The 27,432-nt window shown below is 46.2% G+C and overlaps 1 protein-coding gene across 3 annotated transcripts in view; it reads left to right on the plus strand.

Moving 5' to 3' along the window:
- Positions 1 to 4,014: 4,014 nt before the first annotated feature.
- Positions 4,015 to 27,432, plus strand: part of RNF144A (ring finger protein 144A) — a 74,287-nt gene continuing 50,869 nt past the window's right edge. Inside the window, exons 1-3 of one of the 3 annotated variants that reach the window (XM_033939209.1) lie at positions 4,015 to 4,215; positions 7,233 to 7,379; positions 13,595 to 13,699. In XM_033939209.1, coding sequence (XP_033795100.1) covers positions 7,245 to 7,379; positions 13,595 to 13,699 — 240 coding nt within the window. In that variant the 5' untranslated portion in view covers positions 4,015 to 4,215; positions 7,233 to 7,244. Of the gene's footprint in view, positions 4,216 to 4,307; positions 4,506 to 6,081; positions 6,325 to 7,232; positions 7,380 to 13,594; positions 13,700 to 27,432 lie in introns of those variants that run through there. The other 2 variants (XM_033939208.1, XM_033939210.1) reach the window with 2 other exon arrangements.

The following is a 27,432-nucleotide window of genomic DNA, read 5'->3' on the forward strand; positions in this document are numbered from 1 at the left end:
AATCCCTAATACTAGGGATATTGGACTACTGCAACATCCTCTTCCTTCCTTGCCCTGCAACCACGATTAGACAACTCCAAACAATCCAAAATACAGCTTTGAGACTCATCTACTCATTGAAAAAACATGACCACATCACTGAAGCCTTCATCAACTCACATTGGCTTCCAATCCAAGAAAGAATCCAATTCAAATTCTACTGCATACTATTCAAAACACTACACGGAGACAGTCCATCATACTTGAACAATCGCCTCATACAAGCACCCACTACAAGTCAAAGAAAAACGCACGCCCCATTCATACCCCCCCCAATCAAGGAAGTAAAAAGAACAAAACTACACGACGGCCTCCTAGCCACCCAAGCCGCAAGGCTGGACAACCAGATCTCCAACCTCTTGATGACCACCCCAGACTATAGGACGTTCAGAAAAGAAATAAAAACCACACTTTTCAAGAAATTCCTGAAGCAACAATAACATCACGACCGCTTAGTAACTCTAAAACTGACACTTGATCTACCCACTACTACACTAATAATAACAAAAGAACTCCCACTATGACCACCTATTAACTCTTTTACAAACCTCCTCACCCTCAACAACCTGCTAAATGTTTATAAGATCTACAACTTACCTCTCTAGCTAATCATTGTAACTCTGTTTTTTTTTAAACTAACCTTTTGTAATCCGCCTTGAACCGCAAGGTAATGGCGGAATAGAAATCCCTAATGTAATGTAATGTAATGTAATATGCATGAGATCTATTAGCATACAATGAAAGCAGCGCGTGCAAATAGATCTCATGCATATTCATTGGGGAAATTCTGAAAACCCAACTGGATTGTGGCCCTCAAGGAGGGACTTTGACACCCCTGGTTTATGGCGTCTCTTTTCTGAAATAACTGAGCAGTGTTGTTTTCCGAACACTTTTTTTTACTCATGTTGGTAAAATGAAAAGTACCTATGAATAAGACTTTTGAGTGGTAACGTGGGAGCCTATTGGTTATTCAGTGCACACTTACACTACGGCAGGGCAAGATATGAACAAAAAAAGGAATGGCAGATGTGTCACTTTAACATGAACCATTGAGTGCTACAAGGATTTTTATTGTTTGCTCGTCTGGGCTTAACCTGCCCCAAACATCTGTGATGAAAGAAGAGGGAAAGGCACAGCAAAGTCTGACCCTGGACTCTTTTTTTTTTCCCCTTTCTGGAGGACCTACTGCTATTAAATATTTCTATAGCGCTCTCAGATGTACGCAGCGCTGCACAGTCACAAAGAGGGAAAAGCATAGCCAAGTCTGGCCCTGGACTCTTTTGTTTTCCCCTTTCTGGAGGACCTACTGCTATTAAATATTTCTATAGCGCTCTCAGATGTACGCAGCGCTGCAGAGTCACAAAGAGGGAAAAGCACAGCCAAGTCTGGCCCTGGACTAGAGAGCTGCACGGGAACGGGGACGACGGGAATCCCGCGGGACCCGCGGGCATCCCGCGGGTTCCCCCTTCGGGTCACGGGGATCCCGTGGGGACGCCCCTAGGGTCGCGGGGATCCCGTGGGGACGCCCCCTAGGGTCCCGGGGATCCCGTGGGGATGCCTCCGAGGGTCGCGGGGTTCCTGCGGGGCTGGATGTACTCAGTCGCGCGGCTCTTCTCCCTACCTTCTCTGCTTGCAGCACAGAGCCGAACGGAAGTCTTCCCGACGTCAGTGCTGACGTCGGAGGGGAGGGAGGGCTTAAACAAAGGGCTTAAACAAAACCCTCCCTCCCTCCGACGTCAGCGCTGACGTCGGGAAGACTTCCGTTTGGCTCTGTGCTGCAGGCAGTGCAGGTAAGGAGGAGAGTAGCCTCGCGGTTCGAGTGGCTACCAAGGGAGGGGGTGGTCCGCCCCGCCACACCCCGCCCCGGTTGCAGCACAGCCGGCCAGGTCCCCTTACTTTTGTGGCACTTCCCCGACCGACCGACAACAGCCCCGGTCCGACAATCCTCCCTGCCCTGTAGCCGCGAATCTAAATTATCTTCTTACAGCAGCTGTAATAAGGTAATTTAGATTCGCGGTTAAGGGCAGGGAGGTTTGTCGGACCGGGGCTGTTGTCGGTCGGTCGGGGAAGTGCCACAAAAGTAAGGGGACCTGGCCGGCTGTGCTGCAACCGGGGCGGTAGAGAAGGAGGGGGGAGAAGGACGCTGAAAGGCCATGGGGAAGACGGGAGGGGGGGAAGGACTCTGAAAGCACTTGAAGACAGAGGAGGGAGAAGGACGCTGAAAGCACATGGGGAATACAAAGGGGTGGAGAAGGACGCTGAAAGGCCATGGGAAGGGCGGGGGGGGGGGGAGGGAAGGACTCTGAAAGCACTTGTGGAAGACAGAGGGATGAGAAGGATGCTGAAAGCACATGGGGAAGACAAAGGGGTGGAGAAGGACGCTGAAAGGCCATGGGAAGGGCGGGGGGAGGGAAGGACTCTGAAAGCACTTGTGGAAGACAGAGGGATGAGAAGGATGCTGAAAGCACATGGGGAAGACAAAGGGGTGGAGAAGGACGCTGAAAGGCCATGGGAAGGGCGGGGGGGGGGAAGGACTCTGAAAGCACTTGTGGAAGACAGAGGGATGAGAAGGATGCTGAAAGCACATGGGGAAGACAAAGGGGTGGAGAAGGACGCTGAAAGGACATGGGGAAGACGGGGGGAGGGGGTGGAGAAGGACGTTGAAAGGCCATGGGGAAGACAGAGAGGGAGGACGCTGAAAGGACATGGGGAAGCAGAGGGGGGAGGACACTGAAAGCACATGTGGAAGACAGAGGGGGGAGAAGGACGCTGACAGGACATGGGGAAGATGGGGGGAGAAGGACGCTGAAACGAAATGGGGAAGAGAGAGTAGGGAGAAGACGCTGGCAGGGAAGAAGACAGATGCCAGACTATGGGGGGAGCGGAGAGAAGAAGATGGGTGCCAGCCCAATTTGGAAGGGGGAAGAAAGGGAGAGGCACAGTAACAGAGCAAATGGAAGATGCAGAAGGAAGAGAGACAGTGGATGGAAGGAATTGAATGAGAACATGAGGAAAGCAGAAATCAGGCAACAAAGGTAGGAAAAGAATTATATTTCTTTTTTTTTATTTTGCTTCAGGATAAAGTAGTATATTAGTTGTGTTGATAAAAATTTATAAACATTAGAGGCTCTGGTAGAAACCCGTTTGCAAAGTATGTATTCTTCCCAATTAATATTTTCAAATTAATAAAGTCTTTTTGCTTATTTGTAAATGGGTTTCTACCAGAGCCTTTAATTCAGTAGCATAATTAAATGAAATAACTATTTCTGAAGTTTATAGGGACGGGCGGGGACGGAGGGGATTCCTCGCGGGGACGGGTGGGGACGGAGGGGATTCCTCGCGGGGACGGGTGGGGACGGAGGGATTCCTCACGGGGACGGGTGGGGACGGGTGGGATTCCTCACGGGGACGGGTGGGGACGGGTGGGATTCCTCACGGGGACGGGTGGGGACGGGTGGGACTTTGGCGGGGACGGGTGGGATTTCTGTCCCCGCGCAACTCTCTACCCTGGACTCTTTCCCCCCCCCCCTTTCTGGAGGACCTACTGCTATTAAATATTTCTATAGGTCTACCAGAGAACGCAGGCTACACAGAGTTAAAAGTAAGAAAATAGTCTCTAATTGAAAGAGCTTACAACTTTTTTTCTCTCTAAAAATACCCTGCTGAAAGTACAGAGGGAAGTTAAAACCATCAACCTAACCCGCCCAAAACTTTCTGCCTGGTCACTCAGCACAGCGGGAAACAAATGTTCGATCGTTGCAGGGGCGGACCTTTGGAGCGTGGGCGAAAATGTTTTAATAGGTCTATGTTAAAACACTATGCAAATCACCCTTCCCTGCTCACGGTGAAGGAATAAGGGCGGCGAAGGGATAATTTGCATAGCGTGCTAAGGCGTTGGACCAATCGAAATACAACCCCTTCGAAGGGATAATTTGCATAGCGTGCTAAGGCGTTGGACCAATCGAAATACAACCCCTTGGCGCGCTATGCAAATTACCCCTTCCCCGCCCGTACTCCACCGTGAGCAGTGGCGTGATTCGTGGAAAATCATTTGGTCGCTAATGCTGGTTCTTCTGCTCATGCTCAGTTAAACCTGATCTGAGCGGAAGAACAGGCATTATCCGAAGTTTGCGTGCTGAATTAAATGCTGCTGAAGTTGTGGTTCAGGCAGGAAAGGTATGTTCCACCTTCAAGTACGGGGTGCAGGCAAACCGGAAGAAGCAGGCGCTTGACAATTCATGCGCGAACCACCGCCGAGTCCGATGTCAGATCGCGGTCTCTGCAGCTGCAAAATGGCAGCCAGCCGCTCACTTAAAGTAGCTGGGCGATTCGCCCGGCTGGAACACGTTAGGGAGAACACTGAGATTGGAAAACACCGATCTAGAGTGAAATCTTTCCTTTCCTTTAGTGCAGCTGCTGAAATAATCTTGGCTCTGTTTATAGTCCTATGTCTTTGTTTCTTATTGGTCAGTTTGTCTCTTATTCCAAAAGGAGGGATTGTTATACACTTTGAGCACTGCATAGGCTTGATAGCACTATACAAATGATAATACAACTAGCACGGGTTCTTCATATGTGCTGTGGGTTCTTGGCTAATACAAGCTGCTGCTTTAGCCTTTACCAGTGTAATATTTTACAATGACTAGTTTTCAAGCCTGATTAGCACAAAATGGGAACACATCTCATGAGAAATCTGCCCAGAGTGCTTCATATTCTTTTTGTTGCTCAAATGAGTCCATATTGTGAAATTACAGTTTGTTTTACAATGTAGTTTCCTGTTAGTATAACAGTCATTTCTTAGGTCTCTGGATGCTGCATACTCAGCATTGTTTTTTCTCTGCTCTTTCTGGGCCAGATGTATTAATGAGCTTTTGCCAGAGCTAGTATGGGAAAAATCCATTAGCATATCTGGCCAAGTAAAAGCTGTAATAGTTATCTGCAGATTTCCTGGGATGCCATAATTGTCTTTAATTGGGTTCCATTTACATATTGTAGTTAAAATATTTTTGAAATGCACAGGAAACAAATCTGAAACATATTTTATTTTCAAAGGGAAAGCAGTGTAGAGCTAGGAAGAAGACTACCCAGGAGAAATATCAGGAATTATATGTATGTTTCTTTATGGAAAGAGTTATCCTTAGATGTACTCCAAGAGAAGGTGGAGGCCACAAAAATGGTAAAGAAATTCAGAAAGATTAGGTATAACCAAAGAGGATTTCTCCATGGCGAAAGGATTGAACAGAGCACTAAAGTAACGTGCATAGGACATAAGTTTCAACCCTAATCTCACTGGGACCAAATCTAATTTGGGATTTATGATGGGCCCTTTCAGTATTTATGAGCTGTCATTTACTATGTTAGAGCTTTTAAAAAGAGTGTGTAAATTGGTAATACCTAATTTTAAGTGAGCGGTGAGTCGCTTACATGTACCCTCTTCATTGCTTGCTTATGTAAATAATTGTAGAGGCTACTTTTTAAGCATATTTTTAACTTCTGTATATATTTGGTTTCCTGTAATTAAATGATAGGTATGGTTGTGCCCTGCTTACCATAGTCTTGAAACTGAATGGCTCTTGCAACAGAGTTCATTTGTAATGAACTTTAATAGTCCAGCATATCTATTTGATTACAGGCCATGAAAGATTACATATTCTCTTTTCCTTATGACATTTGTCTCTGTGGTTGGAATATAGCATAGCATGGCTGGACTATTGATTTTTCTGTTTAAGAGCTGGATCAGATTTTGCGCTAGATGCACTAAAGTCAGCGATCATCGTTAAACCTTTTTTCACAGCTTTAGCAACGATCGCTTTTACCGACCCGATGCACAAAACGGCCCACCATGTGTTTTTCCCCTCAATCGCCCATTTTCCGATCCGGCAATGCAAATTAGCTAAAACCCCATGCAAAGTTGCCAAGCGATTGATGCACTAACATCGCTTGGCTATTCCCCCCCCCCAAAAAAAAAAAAAAAAAAAAAAGGAGTTTTAGCAATCCTTCCTACCTTTTATCTAAATCTGATGGTCTTACTTCTGACCTTTATTGAGAGGTTGGATTCAGATGTTTCTTAGAAGATCCACAAGTGGATATTACAGTGTTGGGCCCATTACCTAGAGGCTACGAACGCCTTCCAGAAGTCAGCTAATTTTTTTTTGTTCTGTTTTATGAGCTGCACAAAGGAAAGTTGGTCTCTTAAGCCCTTAATACCATGCTGGATCAAGTTGCCATCAAAGCATTCTATATTGTTTGGTGCAGGGCCTACAGGAGCACTCTACGAAGACTAAGGTGATCTCTTGGGTGGAGCGATGATACTGGAGGCGATATGTAGAACAGCCACATGGTCATCATTGCATTCTTTTGTTGTACCCCTACCAGAGATGATATAATCTTCAGGAGACCTTTTCTTGACTCCATCCAATTAGGGACTGCCTTTTTCCATTCTATTCCTTTACTTTTTCATGGTTTATTATTTTTAATATACTACCTTATTTAGCATAATGGTAAAGTGGTATTCCTAACCACCTGACCCTGTGTACAGTTCTCATGTATGCCTGTGGAACTACCTTGTGCCACTGGTTGGGGCTTTTTTCAGCTAAGAAAAAATTTTAATTTACTTAAGTTTATAAAAGTTGAATTACTTTTCATCTTTTTACTGCTTTATTTAAACTGTTCAATTTTTTACCATTCTAAAATCCAGAATTAGAATTACGGAGGATTACCAGATGTCCGGGTTTCCTCGGACTTGTCCTCTTTTTGAGGACTGTGGCGTGAGTCCAGGTGGCTTTTTAATTTTATAACTTTTGTCCGGGGAAACCAGACATTTAGTACCCTCTAAGCAGCTCGTTCATCTATCCAGAGTCCTCCCACCCCTGCACCTATTTGGAGTCTTCCTTTCCCCTCTCCTCCACCTATCCAGAGTCTGCCCTCCCTACCCACCCCCCTTGCAGGATCCAGTGTTTGCTCACTTGGCACTGCTGTTACTCTTCAGGCCGTCTGCAGCGTGACTGAAATAAACACGCTGCCTTCGGCGACCTGGAAGAGCCTCCTCTGCTACTGCTTCCTGTCCCCACATTGGCGGAAAGCAGTAGCAGAAAGAAAGCTTCCGGGTCGCTAAAAGCAGCGTGTTTATTTCAGGACAAATGTTTGTTCAGTTTTGAATTCTAAATATTTAACATTTTGTCACCTTTTCTTAGGTTTTCTCTGCAATGACTACAGCAAGATATAGACCTACATGGGACTTGGCACTTGATCCTTTGGTGTCCTGTAAACTTTGCCTCGGTGAATATCCTGTGGAGCAAATGACCACAATAACACAGTGCCAATGTATCTTTTGTACACTGGTATGCTCTATTATTTATTTATTTATTAAAAAATGTATAGTCCACATATCTAACAATTATAAGTAGATTACAGCCAAACATACATAATAAAAACAAGATCACATACACAGACTACTCACAAAATAAAAACAACAAACCTATTACAGATTAAAACTAAAAATCATTAAGGAAAAAAAAACCCCACAACCCTATGCAAGGGCATTAATGCTATGATATAGAGTGGATCTAATCAAGCATTGCACTTTTAATTTATGGGTGCATGCTTCCCTAAAGTTTGAAGGGTTTACATATTGTTACAAAAGTTGCCACCAAGAAACCAAATTGATAGTTTACTACACAACGGTTTAACTTGTATAAAATTTAATTTGAAATAATTTTGTTTGGCGATATGTGATTTAAACACAATTCAACCTGATATTCAGTGCTATTTAACCGGCCAAGAACGGCTCCTAGTTGATTAAATATTGTTTGGCTAGCTAAGCGGTAATATTCAGCGAGGGATAACCAACTATCTCAGCTGCTTAAACTTAGCCACCAATATCATGCAATAGCTTCTGATTTTGAGGGCTGGCCAAGGTTAGGGGCCAATTTGGACTGAGTGAAGAGCTGGTCTATCTTTGACTGTTATACTTTAGCAGGCTAAGTAGATTTTAAGCGATGACCGGATATTCAATGCCGGTCACCAGAAACAGCCCAGCCGGCTTTGAATATTCAGGCTCAGGATGGATCGTGGGAGTTAGTCAGCCTCCCTCCTGTGATCCGAATATCAACTCCAATTGAAATTTACTCATACATCTATATATTATTGTGACAAAATAGTGTCATTAAGACCTAGAACAAGCTGTAAAGTTAGGAGAGAATCAATAAATCTTTATAGCAAAAATGTATGAAATCTAGTTTTGGGCATAGAACTGATGACCTCATGAGCCAGTGTCGGGTGGGAAGGCACATGTGCGGTGTGGGCAGTCTCGAAGCTTTCTAAAGCTTTAAAGTGACAGTACACGTCACTTATCTGTGAGAATATCTGCCTGCTGTCTCCAGATCACACCTGTTACGGTAAGTAACTGCTTTTATCCAGCACCAGAGCTTGAGAACATGGTTTTTTGGAAGAGATTTTTGGATGATATCTGTGTATGGAAAGGTACTGAGATACAGCTTCAAGATTTGGAGAATGGTTGAACTCTTTAAATGTGCATCTTAATTTTACCATGACCTACCATACGTCTACGATTGACTTTTTAGATGTATGAGTGCAGAAGCCTGAGAACATTGACTACAACAGTATATCGTAAAAAGGTGGCTAGAAACTCTTATTACATTTTGGAAGTTTTCATCCTTATAATTTATGCAAAAGTTTTCTAATCAGTCAATTTCTTAGAATCAGATGAATTTGTTCATCTCTTGCTGAATTTAAATATCAAGCCAAATTGAGGCATTCAGGATTTCTCGGAGAGAACAAGAGCCAGAAGGCTTTGAGCATGCGCAGATGCTCAAGGCCCGGCCCAGGCAAGAGGCGGGAGATTTCTTTCAGTTGCACAACCGGAAGATGGGGTAAGGAGCATGTTTGGGAGGAAGGGCAGGCGGATGCCGCTTTCAGCACAGGGGTACGATGCGTTTCTCACGGGGGGGGGGGGAGTGCGATGCCGGTTAGAGTGGGGGGGAGGGGGTGATGGAGCAGCGCCGGTAACCTCGGGGGGGGGAGGTAGAATGAATCAAAGCGAGTTGCCATTCATTCCTATGGGGAAACTCGCTTTGATATATGAGTAACTTGATTTAGGAGCATGCTTCTGGAACTAATTATGCTTGTAAACCAAGGTTCAACTGTATATATGATTCAATGTCCCTGCCGGTTGCTCTATATAAGGAGGACGAATCGGAAAATTAACATCCGCTAGACAGAACATAAATCCTGAATTAATATGGGTAACATGGAAGCCCCCTTAGTGCAGCACTGGCGGGAGAAAAGGCATAAAATTGCGGATCTGAAATGGCGGGTCATAGATCAGGTTCATGTTGGGTGGGAAGGTGGGAACATAAAGAAAGACTAAATTTTATGGAATAAAAATGGATTTATACTTTAAATTCTGTCTTACCCATGGGTTTAAATGCTGAAATTGAATGGATGACATTAATATAAGGAAAACTGTTCTTGTGCTAGATCAGAGAGAGGGGGCGTGTTTAGCGCTAAGATAGACATCATCACGTTTACACGGGTTTGATTACTTAATGCATGAACGCAGCAGATGGGGTAAGGAACTTGTTTGGGTGGGCGTGTGGATGCAGCTTCCAGCATGGGGGTGCGATGGCGGTTCTCGCGGGGGGTGCTTGTTTAGCGGGACAGTGCTCGTTTTGCGATTTAAAGTTTGCGGGACTGTTTTGCTCGTCTTGCAAAACACTCGCAAACCGAGGTTCCACTGTATTGGATCAATGCTATGCCCACTTTTTTCAAGTATCTTCCAGAGCATCGTATACCATGGATACGTACCCAAATCTACAGGATCAACTTGCCAACATCCCATGCCAAGGCAATGACTTGTTTGATGACTCTATTGAGGCAATTACAAAGCGATTGTCTGAGCAGGAAAAGTCATATGCCTCCATCATCAGATCAAACCCGAACCCTTTCACAGATAAAGGTTCTACACCTTCTCCATCTTCACAAAGACGTTTTCCTCAAAAGGCAGCACCTGATTCAAGGCCGCCTCTTAAGAAACAGCAGCCTCAACAGCAGCAATGCTAGCAGCGTAAACCTCAGACTCCTGCTGTACCTAAGCTTTCTCAGTCTTTTTAACCAACTCACAGAGAGCATAACCTTTTTTGTTCTTCCTCTCATCTCTTTTTTCCACAGGGAGTCGTTTCTATCATTTTTACCAACGATTGGGACCTCACTCATCTGGGAAGGCCTCTCTACACTTTCTGCCGATTACAAAAGAGTATCCTTTCCATCTTTCTGGACCACCCTTCTTAAGCTCCGCTTAAGCTCCACTTTGTCTCCATTTCATCGAGGAGGCTCTTCTGGGACAGCAGACCACAGGGTTTTGACTCCTGTTGCTTCCTTGTCCCAAGGAAGACAGGGTATCTGCAACCTATCCTGAACGAATTCCTTGACAGCGATTAATTTCAAATGCTGCCTTTAGCATCATTGTATTCTCTTCTGGATTGCACCGATTGTTATGCTCCCTGAATCTCAGAGGCTTGCACGTTGTTTTATTCGCCCATCCTCTTCCAAGCTCCTCAGATTTCAGGTGGGAAATTCATCATTTTCAGTACAGAGTGCTGTTTTTTCACCTGTATCATCTTCCAAAGTTTTTCAAGTGCCTGATAGTGGTGGCAGCAGCTCTGCACAGCCATGATATCCAGTTATTCCCATACTTGGACGTCTGGCTCATCAACCATTCAACATCTCAGGGCGTTCTTGTTGCTACCCAACAGATTATTTGGTTCTTTCGACACTTGTGATGCAAAATCCACTTTTCAGAACCCCCAGCTCCAACCCTCTCAGAATCCTACAGTTCATCAGAGCTATCCTGGATACTGTGTATCTCAGAGCATTTCTTCCTCAGCAGCTTCAGGATGCTCTCATTCAACTTTGTCACCAAGTGTCATCTCTCACTCACTTTCAGCGAGACACATGATGGTTCTAGGTCACATGGCCTCTAAAGTTCACTTGACTCCTTTTGCCAGATTTTACCTCAGGATTCCTCGGTGGATCCTGGCATCTCAGTGGGCACAGGCTTTAGACCCACTCTCTCAGCACTTTACAGTGATTCCTTCATTGAGACAGTCTCTCCACTACCGGATGCTCTCTTCCAATCTCTCCAGAGATTTAATGTTTCAAACGCCCCCCTCATCAGAGTGTCCTCATGACAGATTCTTTGACCTATGTTTGGGGGATTCATCTCGATGGTCTACGCACTCAAGGCCATTGGTCCACTACAGATCGTCAGTGTCACTTGAATCGGTTGGAACTTGGAGCGATTTTCAATGCTCTCAAAGTTTTTCAGCATCTTCTCTACGATCAAGTAGTACTCATTCAGACAGACAATCAAGTCCTCATCTACTATGTCAACAAAGCAGGGAGACATATGATCTCCCTCTCTGCCAGAAAGCTCAAATTTGGGCAATCCTTCACAACACCTTTCTAACAGCGGTCTATATTCATGGAGAAGAAAAACTGTCTGGCGGACAAATTGAGTCGTCTTCTGCAACCTCACGAATGGACACTCAATTTTCTCGCCTCTCCATCACATTTTTTCTTAGTGGGGGACTCCTCAGATACATCTATTCACGTCTCCCCACAACAACAAACTGCCTAAATTCTGCTCCAGGATATACTCTCCTCATCGCTTCGAGGCAAATGCTTTTCTTCTGGAATGGACAAATAAGTTCTATATACATTTCCTCTCATTCTCAAGATAAACATGCCACCATGGTTCTCATAGCTCCTCGGTGGCCCAGACAACACTGCTCTCCCTTCTGCTTCATCTCGGCAGCATGGAGCCACTACTTCTACCAGTGTTTCCCTCTCTGCTTACACAGAGTCAGAGGTCTCTACTTCATCCCAACCTGCAGTCTCTACATCAGACAGCTTGGTCCCTCTCAACCTAACTGCCACTCTACAGTTTTCTCAATCTGTCAAGGACATTTTAGAGGCTTCCAGAAAACCTACCACTAGACATTGTTACAACCAGAAACAGATTAGATTTTCTGCTTGGTGCACCATTCATTGCAAGGAGCCTCAATTTATTTCCTTGTCTTCACTTTTGGATTACCTGTTGCATTATCTCAATTAAGCCTCAAATCCACATCTATTTGAGTTCATCTCAGTGCATCTGCTGCTTTCCATCAGCCTATAGAAGGGAAACCCCTTTCGGCTCATCCTGTGGTTTCCAGATTTATGAAAGGACTTTTCAATGTCAAGCCAAACCGCCTCCAGTGGTTTGGGATCTCATTGTTGTTCTTACTCAATTGATGAAGCCTCCCTTTGAACCAATGGTTTCGGCTCATCTCAAATATCTCACTTGCACAGTGGTTTTTCTCATTGCTCTCACGCCTGCTTGCAGATTCAGTGAGCTACAAACTTTAGTAGTGGACCCACCTTTCATAGTATTTCACCATGACAAGGTCGTCCTCCGTACTCATCCTAAATTCTTACCTAAAGTAATTTCAGAATTTCATCTCAACCAATCCATTGTACTACCAGTGTGTTTTCCAAAGCCTCTTTCTCATCCTGGAGGAACAGCTCTTCCTACTCTGGACTGTAAGCGGGCTTTGGCTTTCTACTTGCAATGTACTAAGCCACACAAATCTGCTCCTCAACTTTTTGTCTCCTTCAATCCAAACAAGTTGTGACATCTAGTTTCCAAGCGCACCATCTCTAACTGGATGGTTGCTTGCATATTTTTTTGATATGCTCAGGCTGCACTGCATCTACAGGGTCAAGTCACAGCCCATAAAGTCAGAGCCATGGCGGCATTAGTAACTTTCCTTAGATCTACTCCTATTGAGGAACTTTGCAAAGCTGTCGCTTAGTCCTCGGTTCATGTTTTCACCTCTCATTATTGTATGGATTCTTTTTCCAGAAGGGATAGCCATTTTGGCCAGGCAGTTTTACAAAATTTATTCTCCTAAATTGCCACCACTCCTACCATCCCATTCTGGTTAGCTTGGAGGTCACCCACATGTGAGAATATGCTGCCTGCTTGTCCTGGGATAAAGCACAGTTACTTACAGTAATAGGTGTTATCCAGGGACAGCAGGCAGATATTCTCATGACCCACCACCTCCCCTGGTTGGCTTCTTAGCTAGCTATCTGAACTGAGGAGACACACACCCTGCGTTGGGCGGGAAAGCACTCGCACATGTGCGGTGCGACAGTCGCAAACTTTCTTAAAGTTTTACAAGCAAGTCTGGTTGCGAGGCTGTCTGCATCAAGGCTCCGTGGATGACGTCACCCACATATGAGAATATGTGCCTGCTGTTCCTGGATAACATCTGTTACGGTAAGTAACTGTGCTATCCAGTTTATTCTGTAAATAAAGCCCCAGGTTTATTTCTGATACTTTTTTTTTTTTTTTAATAGAAATGTCATCTTTATATTTTTTCACATCAGCTTTCTACTATCATTTTAAAATGTTTAATCTTATGTTCTTGTGCTATACCTGCAACATTCTTTACTAGATCAGCTATTGATATCCTATTTTGTTTCCAAACAGTGCTTGAAACAATATGTTGAACTTTTGATAAAGGAAGGTCTGGAAACAGCAATCAGCTGTCCTGATGCTGCCTGTCCAAAGAGAGGACATCTACAAGAGAACGAGGTAGGCAATCCTGAAGTTGCAAGAATCAATGAGATTTTCCTGGCAGTCTTGAAATTAATAGCAAAGAATGTGCAGCATGGATATCAGTCTCATTGTCTTGTGGTTTTGTAGATTTCTACATTCTTATTTTCAGAAAATAGAATGTTAGGAATTATCAGGAAAGGAATGTAAAACAAAGATGAAAATGTTATAATGCCCTTGTATCATTCTATGGTACGGCCGCACCTCGAATACTGTGTATAGTTCTGGTTGCTGTATCTCAAAAAAGATATAGCAGAATTAGAAAAGGTACAGAGAAGGATAACAAAAATGATAAAAGGGATGGGACAACTTCCTTTTGAGGAGAGGCTAAAGCGGCTAGGGCTCTTCAACTTGGAAAAGAGATGGCTCAAGGGTGATATATTAGAGGGTGGTGGATACATGGAACGCGCTTCCGGAGGCTGTGATAGGCAGGAACACGTTACAGGGCTTCAAAGAAGGTTTGGATAGGTTCCTAGAGGACAAAGGGATTGAAGGATACAGATAGGAATAGAGGTAGGTTATAGAGATAGGAGTAAGAGGTAAGCTATAGAAATAATCAGGGACCACTGCTCAGGCAATAGGCCTGATGGGCCGCCGCGGGAGCGGACCGCTGGGCGAGATGGACCTCTGGTCTGCCTCAGTGGAGGCAACTTCTTATGTTCTTATAAAATAATGAGTGGAGTGAGATGTGAATCGCTTGTTCACTCTTTCCATAAATACTAGGGCTAGGGGACAAGCGATGAAGCTACTTAGTTAGCTTAGCGGGGTTTAAAAAAGGTTTGGATAATTTTCTAAAAGAGAAGTCCTTAGGCTATTATTGAGTTGGCTTGGGGAAATCCACTGCTTATTCCTAAGATAAGCAGCATAGAATTTGTTTTGCTACTTGGGATCTAGCTAGGTATTTGGGATCTGGATTGGCCATTATTGGAAACAGGATACTGGGCTTGATGGACTTTTGGTCTGTCCCAGTATTCTTATGTTCTTATGTTATAAAGCACTAGCTGATGCCCCGGCGTTGCACGGGTATTTAATTATAGCAATAACACTGTAAATGGATTCAAATAAAGATACTTTATAGTGGTGAATGAAATTATTTTTTTACAGCTTTATAAAAAGTACAATATTCAAATTATAATGTGAAATATTTGACAAAATGAATACAATACAACTAACACAAAACTTGATTATAAACAACATTTTTAGTTTCACCTCCAGGAGCAAGAACATATAAATTCTTGGGTGAAGAGACCCCCAGAACATATCACCCCAGTTAGTGAGGGATCTGCATACCAAGTTTCGTTCAAATCGGTCAAGCCGTTTTAGATTTACTGTGAGAATGGCAGCTGTTTACATTTTTTCCATTGACATGAATGGGTGAAATCTGATGTTCTGTTTGTAGCTCCGCCCACATGTACAGGTGGGCCGCGAGACCCCCAGGACATATCACCCCAGGTAGTTGGAATTACTGTGAGAATGGCAGCTTTTTACATTTTTTCCATTGACATGAATGGGTGAAATCTGATTTTCTGTTTGTAGCTCCGCCCACGTGTGCAGGTGGGCCGCGAGACCCCCAGAACATATCACCCCAGGTAGTGAGGGATCTGCATACCAAGTTTCGTTCAAATCGGTCAAGCCGTTTTTGAATTACTGTGAGAATGGCAGCTTTTTACATTTTTTCCATTGACATGAATGGGTGAAATCTGATTTTCTGTTTGTAGCTCCGCCCACGTGTGCAGGTGGGCCGCGAGACCCCCAGAACATATCACCCCAGGTAGTGAGGGATCTGCATATCAAGTTTCGTTCAAATCGGTCCCACAGCTTTTTACATTTTTCCCATTGACTTGAATGGGTGAAATCAGATTTTCTGTTTGTAGCTCCGCCCATGTGTGCAGGTGGGCCGCGAGACCCCCAGAACATATCACCCCAGGTAGTGAGGGATCTGCATACCAAGTTTCGTTCAAATCGGTCCCACAGCTTTTTACATTTTTTCCATTGACTTGAATGAGTGAAATCTGATTTTTTGTTTGTAGCTCCTCCCACGTGTGCAGGTGGGTCGCGAGACCCCCAGAACATATCACCCCAGGTAGTGAGGGATCTGCATATCAAGTTTCGTTCAAATCGGTCCCACAGCTTTTTACATTTTTACCATTGACTTGAATGGGTGAAATCAGATTTTCTGTTTGTAGCTCCGCCCACGTGTGCAGGTGGGCCGCGAGACCCCCAGAACATATCACCCCAGGTAGTGAGGGATCAGCATAGCAAGTTTCGTTCAAATCGGGCAAGCCGTTTTTGCGTTGGCAGCTTTTTACATTTTTTCCATTGACATGAATGGGTGAAATCTGATTTTCTGTTTGTAGCTCCGCCCACGTGTGCAGGTGGGCCGCGAGACTCCCAGAACATATCACCCCAGGTAGTGAGGGATCTGCATACCAAGTTTCGTTCAAATCGGGCAAGCCGTTTTTGCGTTGGCAGCTTTTTACATTTTTTCCATTGACATGAATGGGTGAAATCTGATTTTCTGTTTGTAGCTCCGCCCACGTGTGCAGGTGGGCCGCGAGACCCCCAGAACATATCATCCCAGGTAGTGAGGAATCTGCATACCAAGTTTCGTTCAAATCGGTCAAGCCGTTTTTGCGTGATCGCGGCACATACACACACACATACACACCTCCGATTTTATATATACAGTGGTGCCTCACACAACGAACTTAATTGGTTCCAGGAGCAAGTTTGTTATGTGAAACGTTCGTTATGTGAAACGCGTTTTCCCATAGGAATACATGTAAAAAAAAATAATTCGTTCTGCAGCATAAAATATGCTAAGATGACATAAAAAAGATAAATTTTTTGTTATTATTTTTATTTAGATACATCTAAAAACATACATCTCCCTGTCCTTTTACTTCCACTATCTTCCTATCCCATCTCTATTCCCTTTTGTCCCTCTCCCCATGATCAATCATCTCACCACCTCTCTCTGCCCTCACCCTCAGGGTTCAAGATTGCTTCCACTCTTTTTCCTGTTGTTCTCTCTGCCTGTCACCCTATGATTTAGCATCCCTTCTGCCCTTGTCCAATATTTCCCCTTCTCTCCCTCCCTCTCATCCCCTGCTCCAACATGTGCTTTCAGCGGCCTTCTCCCCCCTTAAGCGTCTTTTATCCCAGGACAAGCAGGCAGCTATTCTTGACTGATGGGTGACGGCACCGACGGAGCCCCGGTACGGACAATTTTAGAGTGATTGCACTCTAAGAACTTTTTAGAAAGTTCCAGCTCGGCCGCACCGCGCACGCGCGAGTGCCTTCCCGCCCGACAGAGGCGCGCGGTCCCTCAGTTTCTTAGTTTCCGCGGAGCTAAGAAGACGCGTTTTCAACGGCTGTTGAAATTTTTTTATAACTTGCCTTCCCGCTCGCGTAAACTTTTGACTTTTTTACTTTCTTTTATTTTGGTAAAAAAAAAAAAAAAACAAAACTTCTTTTTTCTTCAATTTCGGTTTTTCCCCGGCGGGGCCTTCTGCCACCATCGAAGCCTCGGCCTTCGATTTGGCGGAAGCCGTTTTCCCTTTCATGCCCCCTCAACCGGGTTTTAAAAAGTGCCAGCGGTGTGCTAGGCCTATATCTCTCACGGACCCACACAACTGGTGCTTGCAGTGTTTGGGTCCTGAGCATCAGGCCTCTTCTTGCACCCGCTGTGCTACTTTAAAGAAAAGAACATTAAAAAATCGCTTAATTCAACAGCGTTTGTTATTCGGTGCCGAGATGTCCGACCCCGTTCCTTCGACTCCGGCTTCGGCACCGCTTCAGTCGGCACCCTCGTCTTCGACGCCGCGTGATTCCACACCGGCATCTCAACAGTCAGGTAAGCCGGCTAAGAAGCCTTCCCCGCTGGAACGTCTTCCGGCCTCGAGTGCAGTGAGTCCAATCCTGCCGCCGGTTAGACGCCAGCGGAAGCGCTCCGCCCCTATAGAGGTGAGTCCCTCGACATCGGGCTCCTCATCTCCGGGGCGTAGAGCGGCACCGCAGGTACCGCAGAAGAAAAAAGCGGTACCGGTGCCATCCCTCGATGACCGCATTACGGCCATCCTTCAGGTGCAGCTTAAGGAGCAATTAGAACGACTCCTTCCTGCTATAATGACACCGAACCTTCCGGTGCCAGTCCACACCGAGCCATCGGTACCGGTTGTACATCAACCCGTATCGGTACCGGTTGTGGAACCTGTCTTACCTGCTTCCACTGTCTCGGTACCGCTTCACCAAACCTCATCGGTATCGATGCCAGTCCTTGCACCGGAGCCGAGAGCTCACCACCAATCGGTACAGACTTCGGCACCGGTGCGACCGATAACTTCGCCTGACTCGGTATCGATGAGGTCGGGTAAGTCGGTACGCAAAACCCGACACATGCAAACATCGACACCTGAGTCTCGGGACCATTCTTCCCATGTCAGAGACCCTGATCTGTGGGGAGACTCAGAGGAACCCTTTCTTTCTGAAGGAGAATGTTCCTCAGAGGAGGAGGATTCGGCTGTCCCTGACCCATCCTCCAAACAGGCCACTTCCTCTTTCTCCAATTTCTTGAAAGAGATGTGTGAGTCTTTGTCCATTCCTTTGGAGGCTGAATCCAAAAAGTCTAAAGCTTTTTTGGATGCCCTTGATTTTGATCAGCCTCCAAAGGAATTTTTGAAACTTCCCCTTCATGACATCTTGAGGGAAACTTTCTATAAGAATTTAGAGACTCCTTTAACTGTCCCAGGGGCCCCACGTAAACTGGATTCTCTATACAAAGTAATTCCCATTCCTGGGTTCGACAAACCTCAACTTCCACACGAATCCTTATTTGTCGAATCCACCCTTAAAAAGACTTCAGGAGCCAGTGTATATGCATCTGTCCCTCCTGGCAGAGAAGGAAGGGCCATGGATAAATTTGGTAAGAGGCTCTACCAAAATGCTATGTTGGCAAATAGGGCTAGTAATTATGCTTTTCATTTTTCTTTTTATTTAAAGCATCTCCTTACCACCATGGCTTCTTTCGAGAAATATCTTCCTTCCAGAAAACAACAATCTTTTCACTCATGCTTGTCGTCTCTATTCCACCTTCGTAAGTTTATGGTTAGGTCCATATATGACACCTTTGAACTTACATCCAGAGCGACAGCTATGTCGGTGGCTATGCGCCGTTTGGCCTGGCTTCGGGTATCCGAGCTTGATGTTAACCATCAAGATCGGTTAGCCAACGCCCCATGCCTAGGGGATGAGCTCTTTGGGGAATCCATGGACTCAACCACCCAAAAGCTCTCGGCTCATGAGACACGCTGGGATACCCTGCTCAAGAATAAAAAGAAGCCTCCTCCACCACGACCATACAGGCAGCAATCGGCTTATCAACGCCGTTTCACAGCCCGTCCATTGCCTACCACTGCTCAACAACCTCGACGTCAGAGGCAACAGCAACGTCAGCCTCCCAGACAGCAGCAGCAGCAGCAACCTGTGAAACAACCTCCTCAGCAGAAGTCACAGCCCTTTTGACTTCATTCTCCGCAGTATAGCCAGTATCCCTATTCCTGCTCTCCTGCCTCAACCTATAGGAGGTCGACTTTCTCTGTTCCTCAGCCGGTGGGAAGTAATCACTTCGGACCAATGGGTCCTCAACATCATCCGCCACGGCTACTCTCTCAACTTTCAGACTCTTCCCCCTCAAAGCCTGCCAAAAGAGTCTGCTTTGAACAGTCCTCAATCAGCCCTCCTTATTCAGGAGGTCCAATCCCTCCTCCTTCTGAACGCTATAGAGGAAGTTCCTCTAGATCAAAAGGGGCAGGGATTCTACTCCCGTTACTTTCTAGTTCCCAAAAAGACAGGAGATCTCAGACCCATCCTGGATCTTCGCGATCTCAACATTCATCTGGTAAAAGAAAAATTCAAGATGCTTTCTTTAGCCATCCTTTATCCCCTTCTAAATCAAAACGACTGGCTATGCTCCCTCGATCTCAAAGAGGCTTACACTCACATACCGATCAATGTAACCTCCAGACCATATCTCCGATTCATGATCAATCATTGTCATTACCAGTACAAGGTGCTGCCCTTCGGTCTTGCCTCCTCTCCAAGGGTATTCACCAAATGTCTCATTGTGGTAGCGGCATTTCTACGCTCTCACCACCTTCATGTATTTCCTTATCTAGACGATTGGTTGATCAAAGCCACATCTGCTCAAGCAGTTCTCATGGCTACCAACCAAACCATCCAGTTTCTACGAATCCTGGGGTTCGAGATCAATCTACCCAAATCTCATCTCATCCCCACTCAGAGACTTCAATTCATTGGAGCGATCCTGGATACACTCCTAATGAGAGCTTTCCTACCATCCAATCGTCTTCAAACCCTTCAGTCTCTATGTCAGCAAGTGCTTTCCCTACCTTCCATCTCAGCCAGACACATGATGGTACTCTTGGGGCACATGGCATCCACAGTTCATGTCACACCTCACGCACGTCTTCACCTGCGCACTCCTCAATGGACCCTTGCTACTCAGTGGTCCCAAGCGTCGGATCCTTGCTCCCGACATATATCTGTGACATCATCTCTTCGTCAGTCTCTTCAATGGTGGTTGGTATCCTCAAATCTATCCAGAGGTCTTCTGTTCCATCAGCCTCCTCATCAACTAGTCATCACCACCGACGCATCTCTGTACGCATGGGGAGCTCACTTGAACGAGTTCCAGACTCAGGGTCTTTGGTCAGCCCAGGAAAGGAAGCACCAAATCAATTTCCTGGAACTCAGAGCGATGTTTTACGCCCTCAAGGCCTTCCAACACCTCCTCTTTCCGCAGGTCCTTCTGTTGTGCACAGACAATCAGGTTGCGATGTACTACATCAACAAACAGGGTGGGACAGGCTCTCGCCTTTTATGCCAGGAAGCTCAGAAGATCTGGACTTGGGCCATAGATCATCATCTCTTCCTGAAAGCTATATACATTCAGGGGAAACAGAATTCCTTAGCGGACAAACTCAGCAGAATTCTCCAACCTCACGAGTGGACGCTCGATCCCGTAACTCTGCAGTCTATCTTCAATCAATGGGGCACTCCTCAGATAGACCTCTTTGCAGCTCCTCACAATCATCAGCTGCCCCTTTTCTGCTCCAGACTTTACTCTCCACACCGTCTCACAGCAGATGCTTTTCTCCTCGACTGGTCGAATCTGTTCCTGTATGCCTTCCCTCCTCTGCCTCTCATGTTGAGAACCTTGTTCAAGCTCAAGAGGGAACGAGCCACAATGATTCTGATTGCTCCGAGGTGGCCCAGGCAACATTGGTTCTCCCTTCTACTTCAACTCAGTTCCAGGGAACCTTTTCTTCTTCCTCTGTTTCCTTCTCTGCTTACGCAACAGCAGGGAACCCTTCTGCATCCCAACCTCCAGTCTCTACACCTGATGGCTTGGTATCTCTCGGGCTGAACTCGACTGATACTCTTTTGTCTCAGCCCGTTCGTTCCATTCTGGATGCCTCCAGGAAGCCAGCCACTCTACAATGTTACCATCAGAAGTGGACGAGATTTTCTTCCTGGTGTCTTCTTCATCATCTTGATCCCACTTCCCTAGCAGTGGAGACGTTGTTGGATTATCTTCTTTCTTTGTCTGATTCTGGCCTGAAGTCCTCTTCCATCAGGGTCCACCTCAGTGCTATTGCAGCTTTTCATGAGCCAGTCCATGGAAAACTTCTTTCAGCTCATCCCCTGGTATCCAGGTTCATGCGTGGGCTTTTCAATGTGAAACCACCTCTTAAAGCCCCTCCGGTTATCTGGGATCTCAATGTGGTTCTTTCAGCTTTAATGAAGCCTCCATTTGAACCTTTAGCTACTTCTCCTTTCAAATTTCTCACTTGGAAGGTTCTTTTCCTTATTGCTCTTACCTCTGCCAGGAGGGTCAGTGAGCTTCATGCGTTGGTTGCGGATCCACCTTTTACGGTTTTTCACCATGACAAGGTGGTTCTACGTACACATCCAAAGTTTCTCCCCAAGGTTGTTTCTGAATTTCATCTCAACCAATCCATTGTTCTGCCTGTTTTCTTTCCAAAACCTCATTCTCATTCTGGAGAACAAGCTCTACATACTTTGGATTGTAAAAGGGCTCTTGCTTACTATCTGGAGCGTACGAAACCCCACAGATCAGTTCCCCAACTTTTCCTGTCCTTTGATCCGAACAAATTGGGACGTCCTGTTTCTAAACGTACGTTGTCAAATTGGCTTGCAGCGTGCATTTCATTCTGTTATGCTCAGACCGGACTGACACTGGAAGGTTCTGTCACGGCCCATAAAGTCAGAGCAATGGCAGCATCTGTAGCTTTCCTCCGTTCCACTCCTATTGAGGAAATCTGCAAGGCTGCTACTTGGTCCTCAGTTCACACTTTTACATCTCATTATTGTCTGGATGCATTTTCCAGAAGGGATGGTCACTTCGGCCAATCTGTTTTACAAAATTTGTTTTCCTAATGGCCAACCTTCCCTCCATCCCTCTTTTTGTTAGCTTGGAGGTCACCCATCAGTCAAGAATAGCTGCCTGCTTGTCCTGGGATAAAGCACAGTTACTTACCGTAACAGGTGTTATCCAGGGACAGCAGGCAGATATTCTTGCGTCCCACCCACCTCCCCGGGTTGGCTTCTTAGCTGGCTTATACTAACTGAGGGACCGCGCGCCTCTGTCGGGCGGGAAGGCACTCGCGCGTGCGCGGTGCGGCCGAGCTGGAACTTTCTAAAAAGTTCTTAGAGTGCAATCACTCTAAAATTGTCCGTACCGGGGCTCCGTCGGTGCCGTCACCCATCAGTCAAGAATATCTGCCTGCTGTCCCTGGATAACACCTGTTACGGTAAGTAACTGTGCTTTCTTCTCCACTCCACCTTTCCTCCCTCCCTGCCTCCACCTTTGTGGCGCTTTTGCACCCGACCGACAACAGAACAGGCCCGGTCGGACAAATCTCCCTGTCCTGTAGCCGCGAATCTAAATTACCTTCTTACAGCAGCTGGATTATTGAAGCTGCTGTAAGAGGTAATTTAGATTCGCGGCTACAGGGCAGGGAGGTTTGTCGGCCGGGCCTGTTGTCGGTCGATCGGGGGACCTGACCAGCTGTGCACATTCTTCGGGGCGGACCGCCCCCTCCAGTGTTCCCGCTAAGCTGCGCTGGCCAGCGCTCGCGCACAAAATATTACATCGCAGCGCAAAGTTTCTCTTCACAGCGCACACACGCGTCGGTAAGGTAAGGGGACGCATTGGGGGGATTGCACTTCCCCACAATTGCCATGCTTCGGTTCCTCTTCTTCCTTCCTTCCTCCCCCCCCCCCCCGCGGGACCCTGCGGCACCATCAACTCTTACTCCCTCTAATGTCGGCCCTGCAGCTCCAGACTTCCTCGCACCTTCTCCCCTCCCCCTTTGGATCGCTATTATTTTAAATGTTATAGCCGCGGAGCTGTATCCATCAGTGCAGATGTCTAACCTCGGCCTGCCCCGGAACTCTTACTGCAACAGTGACTTCCTGTTCCTGCCTAGACGGGCGGCTGCTGCAGTAAGAGTTCCGGGGCAGGCCGAGGTTAGACATCTCCACTGATGGATACAGCTCCGCGGCTATAACATTTAAAATAATAGCGATCCAAAGGGGGAGGGGAGAAGGTGCGAGGAAGTCTGGAGCTGCAGGGCCGACATTAGAGGGAGTAAGAGTTGATGGTGCCGCAGGGTCCCGCGGGGGGGGGGGGAGGAAGGAAGGAAGAAGAGGAACCGAAGCATGGCAATTGTGGGGAAGTGCAGAGCTGCAGGGAAGAGTGTTGCGGTACCCAGCTGGAGGGAGAAGGAAGATGAGGGAGGGAATTAAAGGAGATGCCAGGGCTTGGAGCGTAGGAGGAAGGTATGCCAGTCTAAGGGAAAAGGAAGGGGGAGATGTGAGAGCATGGAGGGGGAGCGAAAGATGGAAGAAAAGGAAAGGAGAGAGATGCCAGAGAATCAGGGAAGGGGAGATACCAGACTATGAGGAGAGGTGTGGGAGAGGGAAGGCGAGGAGAGAGATGCCAGACCAATGGGGTGAAAGGAGAGATGGAAGGGGGAGGCATACAGTTTCTGGAAGGGGCATAGAAGGAGAGAAGATGCCATATAGGGGAAGAGAGACGGCAGACAGTGGATGGAAGGAAGAGAGTTACAAGAAGATGAGGAAAGGAGAAACCACAGAAGACAAAGGTAGAAAAAAATTTCTATTTATTTATTGCTTTAGGAGACATGTGTCACTGTTTCTGTGAAGCATTGTATGCAGAGTCCAGCTGGTTCAATTTAACCTTTGTCTATGTATTTTTATTTTATCCCCCCTTTTACAAAACTGTGAAGCGTTTTTAGCACCAGCCTTGGTGGTAGCAGCTCTGATGCTCAGAATTTTATGAGCATCAGAGCTGTTACCTCCGTAGCTAAAATCCACACTACAGTTTTGTAAAAGAGGGAGGGGTTAGTTTGTGATTACATATTCCTTACTAGGCGAAGGTGTTTTCTGTGTTCTGTGTGTTCGAAAGACATGGTTTTCTGTTAGGATTGACGGTGTAGGATTGATCTGTGCTGGTCTGGCTTGTTTAGTTTTACAATGGGTGTATTGATGTACTGCTCACTGCAATATGTAAGATGCTGCCTTTTCCTAGGTACTCATGTGTGACGTGTGGTTTGTTACTAAAAATCATGTTTTTCTTACAGATGGGGGGGGGTGCCAAAAAATGATGGGCCCCGGATGTTACATATGCTAGGTACGCCACTGTATGTAAAGATACCAGAAAGCTGGCGTAGCAAAAACTTCTAAGTTTTGAGTATTTAACCCTCCCACAATCTCACGGGCACTCGTTTCAAGTTTATTGAGATTTTGATTTAAACGCAATATCAAATATTTTCAATGCGTATAACAAAAATAAATTTGGGGAAATAAATAAAACCATTTGAACCAGTGTTCCCGCTAAGCTGCGCTGGCGTGCGCTGGCGCACAAAATATTACATCGCAGCGCACACGTTTCTCGTCACAGCGCACGATCGGAAGAGGCGTACGGCAGATGGCAGGGCGGCGAGAGGAGAATCGGGCGAGTTGGCTCATAACTTGCTGGCGCCCGATATTTTTGGCTCACGGTGAAAAAAGTTTGCTCACAACACCCGCCCGCTTAGAGGGAACACTGGCCCCCTCCCCCCTCTTTCGTTCGCCATTGCCTTCTTCCTACCTGCCCTGCCGCAGCCGCACACAGCCGAACGGAAGTCTTCCTGATGTCAGCGCTGACGTCGGAGGAAGGGAGGGCTTTGCTTAAGCCCTCCCTCCGACGTCAGCGCTGACATCGGGAAGATTTCCGTTCGGCTGTGTGCTGCGACAGGGCAGGTAAGGAGAAGGAGACTACCCTCGCGGCTCGACCAACCCCGCTGCGATCCAACCCCGCAGGAACCCCGGACTTCGTTGTGTGAAACGAAGTCCGTTGTACGAATCAAGACATAAAGTTCGTTGTGCGCAGCGTTCGCTGTGCGAGGCGTTCGCTGTGCGAGGCACCACTGTATATATATATATATATATATATATATATATATATATATATAGATTTTGCTAGCCAAAACTTGATTGATCTTTCACAGAGTCATCATTCAGGGGTCCTTGTCTTCCCCTGCTCAATGACTTTCTGTTTGGTTATATTCTATTCATACAGTATGGTGCACCTGGATGCTAAGGAAAGTGAAATTTAGTCATACCTCTTAATTTTCTTTGGTTTAGTCCTGCTGCACCATCCTGTGATCCTCCCTAGAAGACTTTGGTTCAAGGGACTCGCTGAGTTCTCAGTTCATTGAGTTTAATTATGGGTGCAGTGGTTTGATGGGGCATATAGGCATGTGTGCTTTGGCAGAGGTATACTAGAGTTTTCCACTTAGTACCAGTCCTTATACTGGTAATGTCAAAGGGAAAAGTCAGTTCTCTACCTCCCATGTCTGTTCTGTTAACATCTACTCAGGAGTCCGTATGTTAGATATTTAATCCATTCCCGTGAGCCAGTTTTGCAGAAATGTGTCACTCACATCTTTCAGCACCTCCCATATTGCCAGTGGAGTGGAATGCCCCCTTCAGTTTTACCTTCTGAAAGGGAACTGTGCATAGGTGTTTCTGATCAGCTCTGGGTTTTTTTTTTGTGTGTGTGTGTATGTTCATTTTTTTCAGAGGCTTTGGTGCCCTGAGAGGCCATATTTGGGAGTTCTCTGCCTGGGAAAGGGTGCAGGTTCTGTGAAGCCGGACTGCAGCTCGCAGGGCAAACCTTTGGATGGACCTGTGGAGCCATTCTGCTGTGTGCCACTTCAGGGCTCAGTCTGTTCCCCTGAGAGCCAGCTTGCCATCTGAATTTTTCAAAAGCTTGTGCACAGGCTGTGGGTGCCCTGAGTAAGAACCCTCAGGGTATCAGGGGGCTGGCTGCAAATTTGCTTCCCCCACCTCATCATGCTGCAAGGTTCCCAAGGGGTGGAAGTCTCTGATGAGGTCGGGCTGACTGGCAGCCCAAAGATTTCCTTGTTTAGAGTCATTTATTTGACGTGTCTGAGACAGAAAGTCCTTTCCATATACTCCAGCGGCAAAAAAAGCTGACAGGCATGTTCACAGAACTGTAGGTACAGCCACATTATTTCCCAAGGGAAAATCAGGGGGAAGGGGGCAAAAACTTCATTTTTGAGGGTTTCTGGGGTAAGGGTTCAGGTCCCTCACCTCCAAAACCCATATTTAAGTGTGTTTATATTTTTCAAAAAAGTCTTCACAGGCTGTTTTTGGAGCGATTTTTCTGGAGGTAGTCATCTTGGATTTTAAATTCTTTTTATTCTGAAGCCTCTATCTGCCTCAAAACCCCTCAATTTTTACAAAAATTGACAGGGATGGACTCCTTAGGTTATGTTGACACCATTTCATGTGATGTTTGCACCGGATGGCCAGCGGAGGAGAGTCCATGTATTGTGTGCTCAGTGCGCTTGAGGGAGTGGCAGGAACCTCGTGCTTAGCCCCATCTGTGTCCTTCAAGGTTGTGGAACCACTGTGGGTCTGGGAAATTAGTAGAAAGTCCTGCCAGAGCCTGAATTTAGTGAAGGTACGAAGCACAGACGCGTAGAACCCAAAAAAGTCCAGTTGGAGGTACTGCAGAGTTTGTTTATCTCCCCTGCACGAGGCTTCTCCCCAGAATTTGTAATCTCATGTGGAGAGCATTATTAACGGGGCTAGGACATGTGGCACAGCCTGTCCACCAGGGGATGCAATGTCCTTTCCTACTCCAGTGGGGGATTTGATCATTAGGTATGTAGATAGCTGGGTGGGTGGTAGAAGTGAGGCTCGCTTGATTACTTGTCTGCCTGATGCAATGGTGGCAGACCTCATGCATTACCTAAATAAGATTTTAGACAATGCTGGGAAGGAGCCTGCTCTCTTGGTACATGTGGGTACTAATTACATAGAGAAATGTGGTAAGGAGGTTCTGGAAGCCAAATTTAGGCTCTTAGGTAGGAAGTTAAAATCCAGAACCTCTAGGGTAGCATTTTCAGAAATGCTCCCTGTTCCACACACAGGACCCAAGAGACAGGCAGAATTCCAGAGCCTCAATGCGTGGATGAGGCGATGGTGCAGCGAGGAAGGTTTTAGATTTGTTAGGAAAATTACAGAAAAAAAACACTTTGTCCAGTTCCTAACAAATCTTTTTTTTTTTTTTT

The sequence above is a fragment of the Geotrypetes seraphini genome, chromosome 3 (genome assembly GCF_902459505.1).
Source record: "Geotrypetes seraphini chromosome 3, aGeoSer1.1, whole genome shotgun sequence".
Taxonomy (NCBI): Eukaryota; Metazoa; Chordata; class Amphibia; order Gymnophiona; family Dermophiidae; genus Geotrypetes; species Geotrypetes seraphini.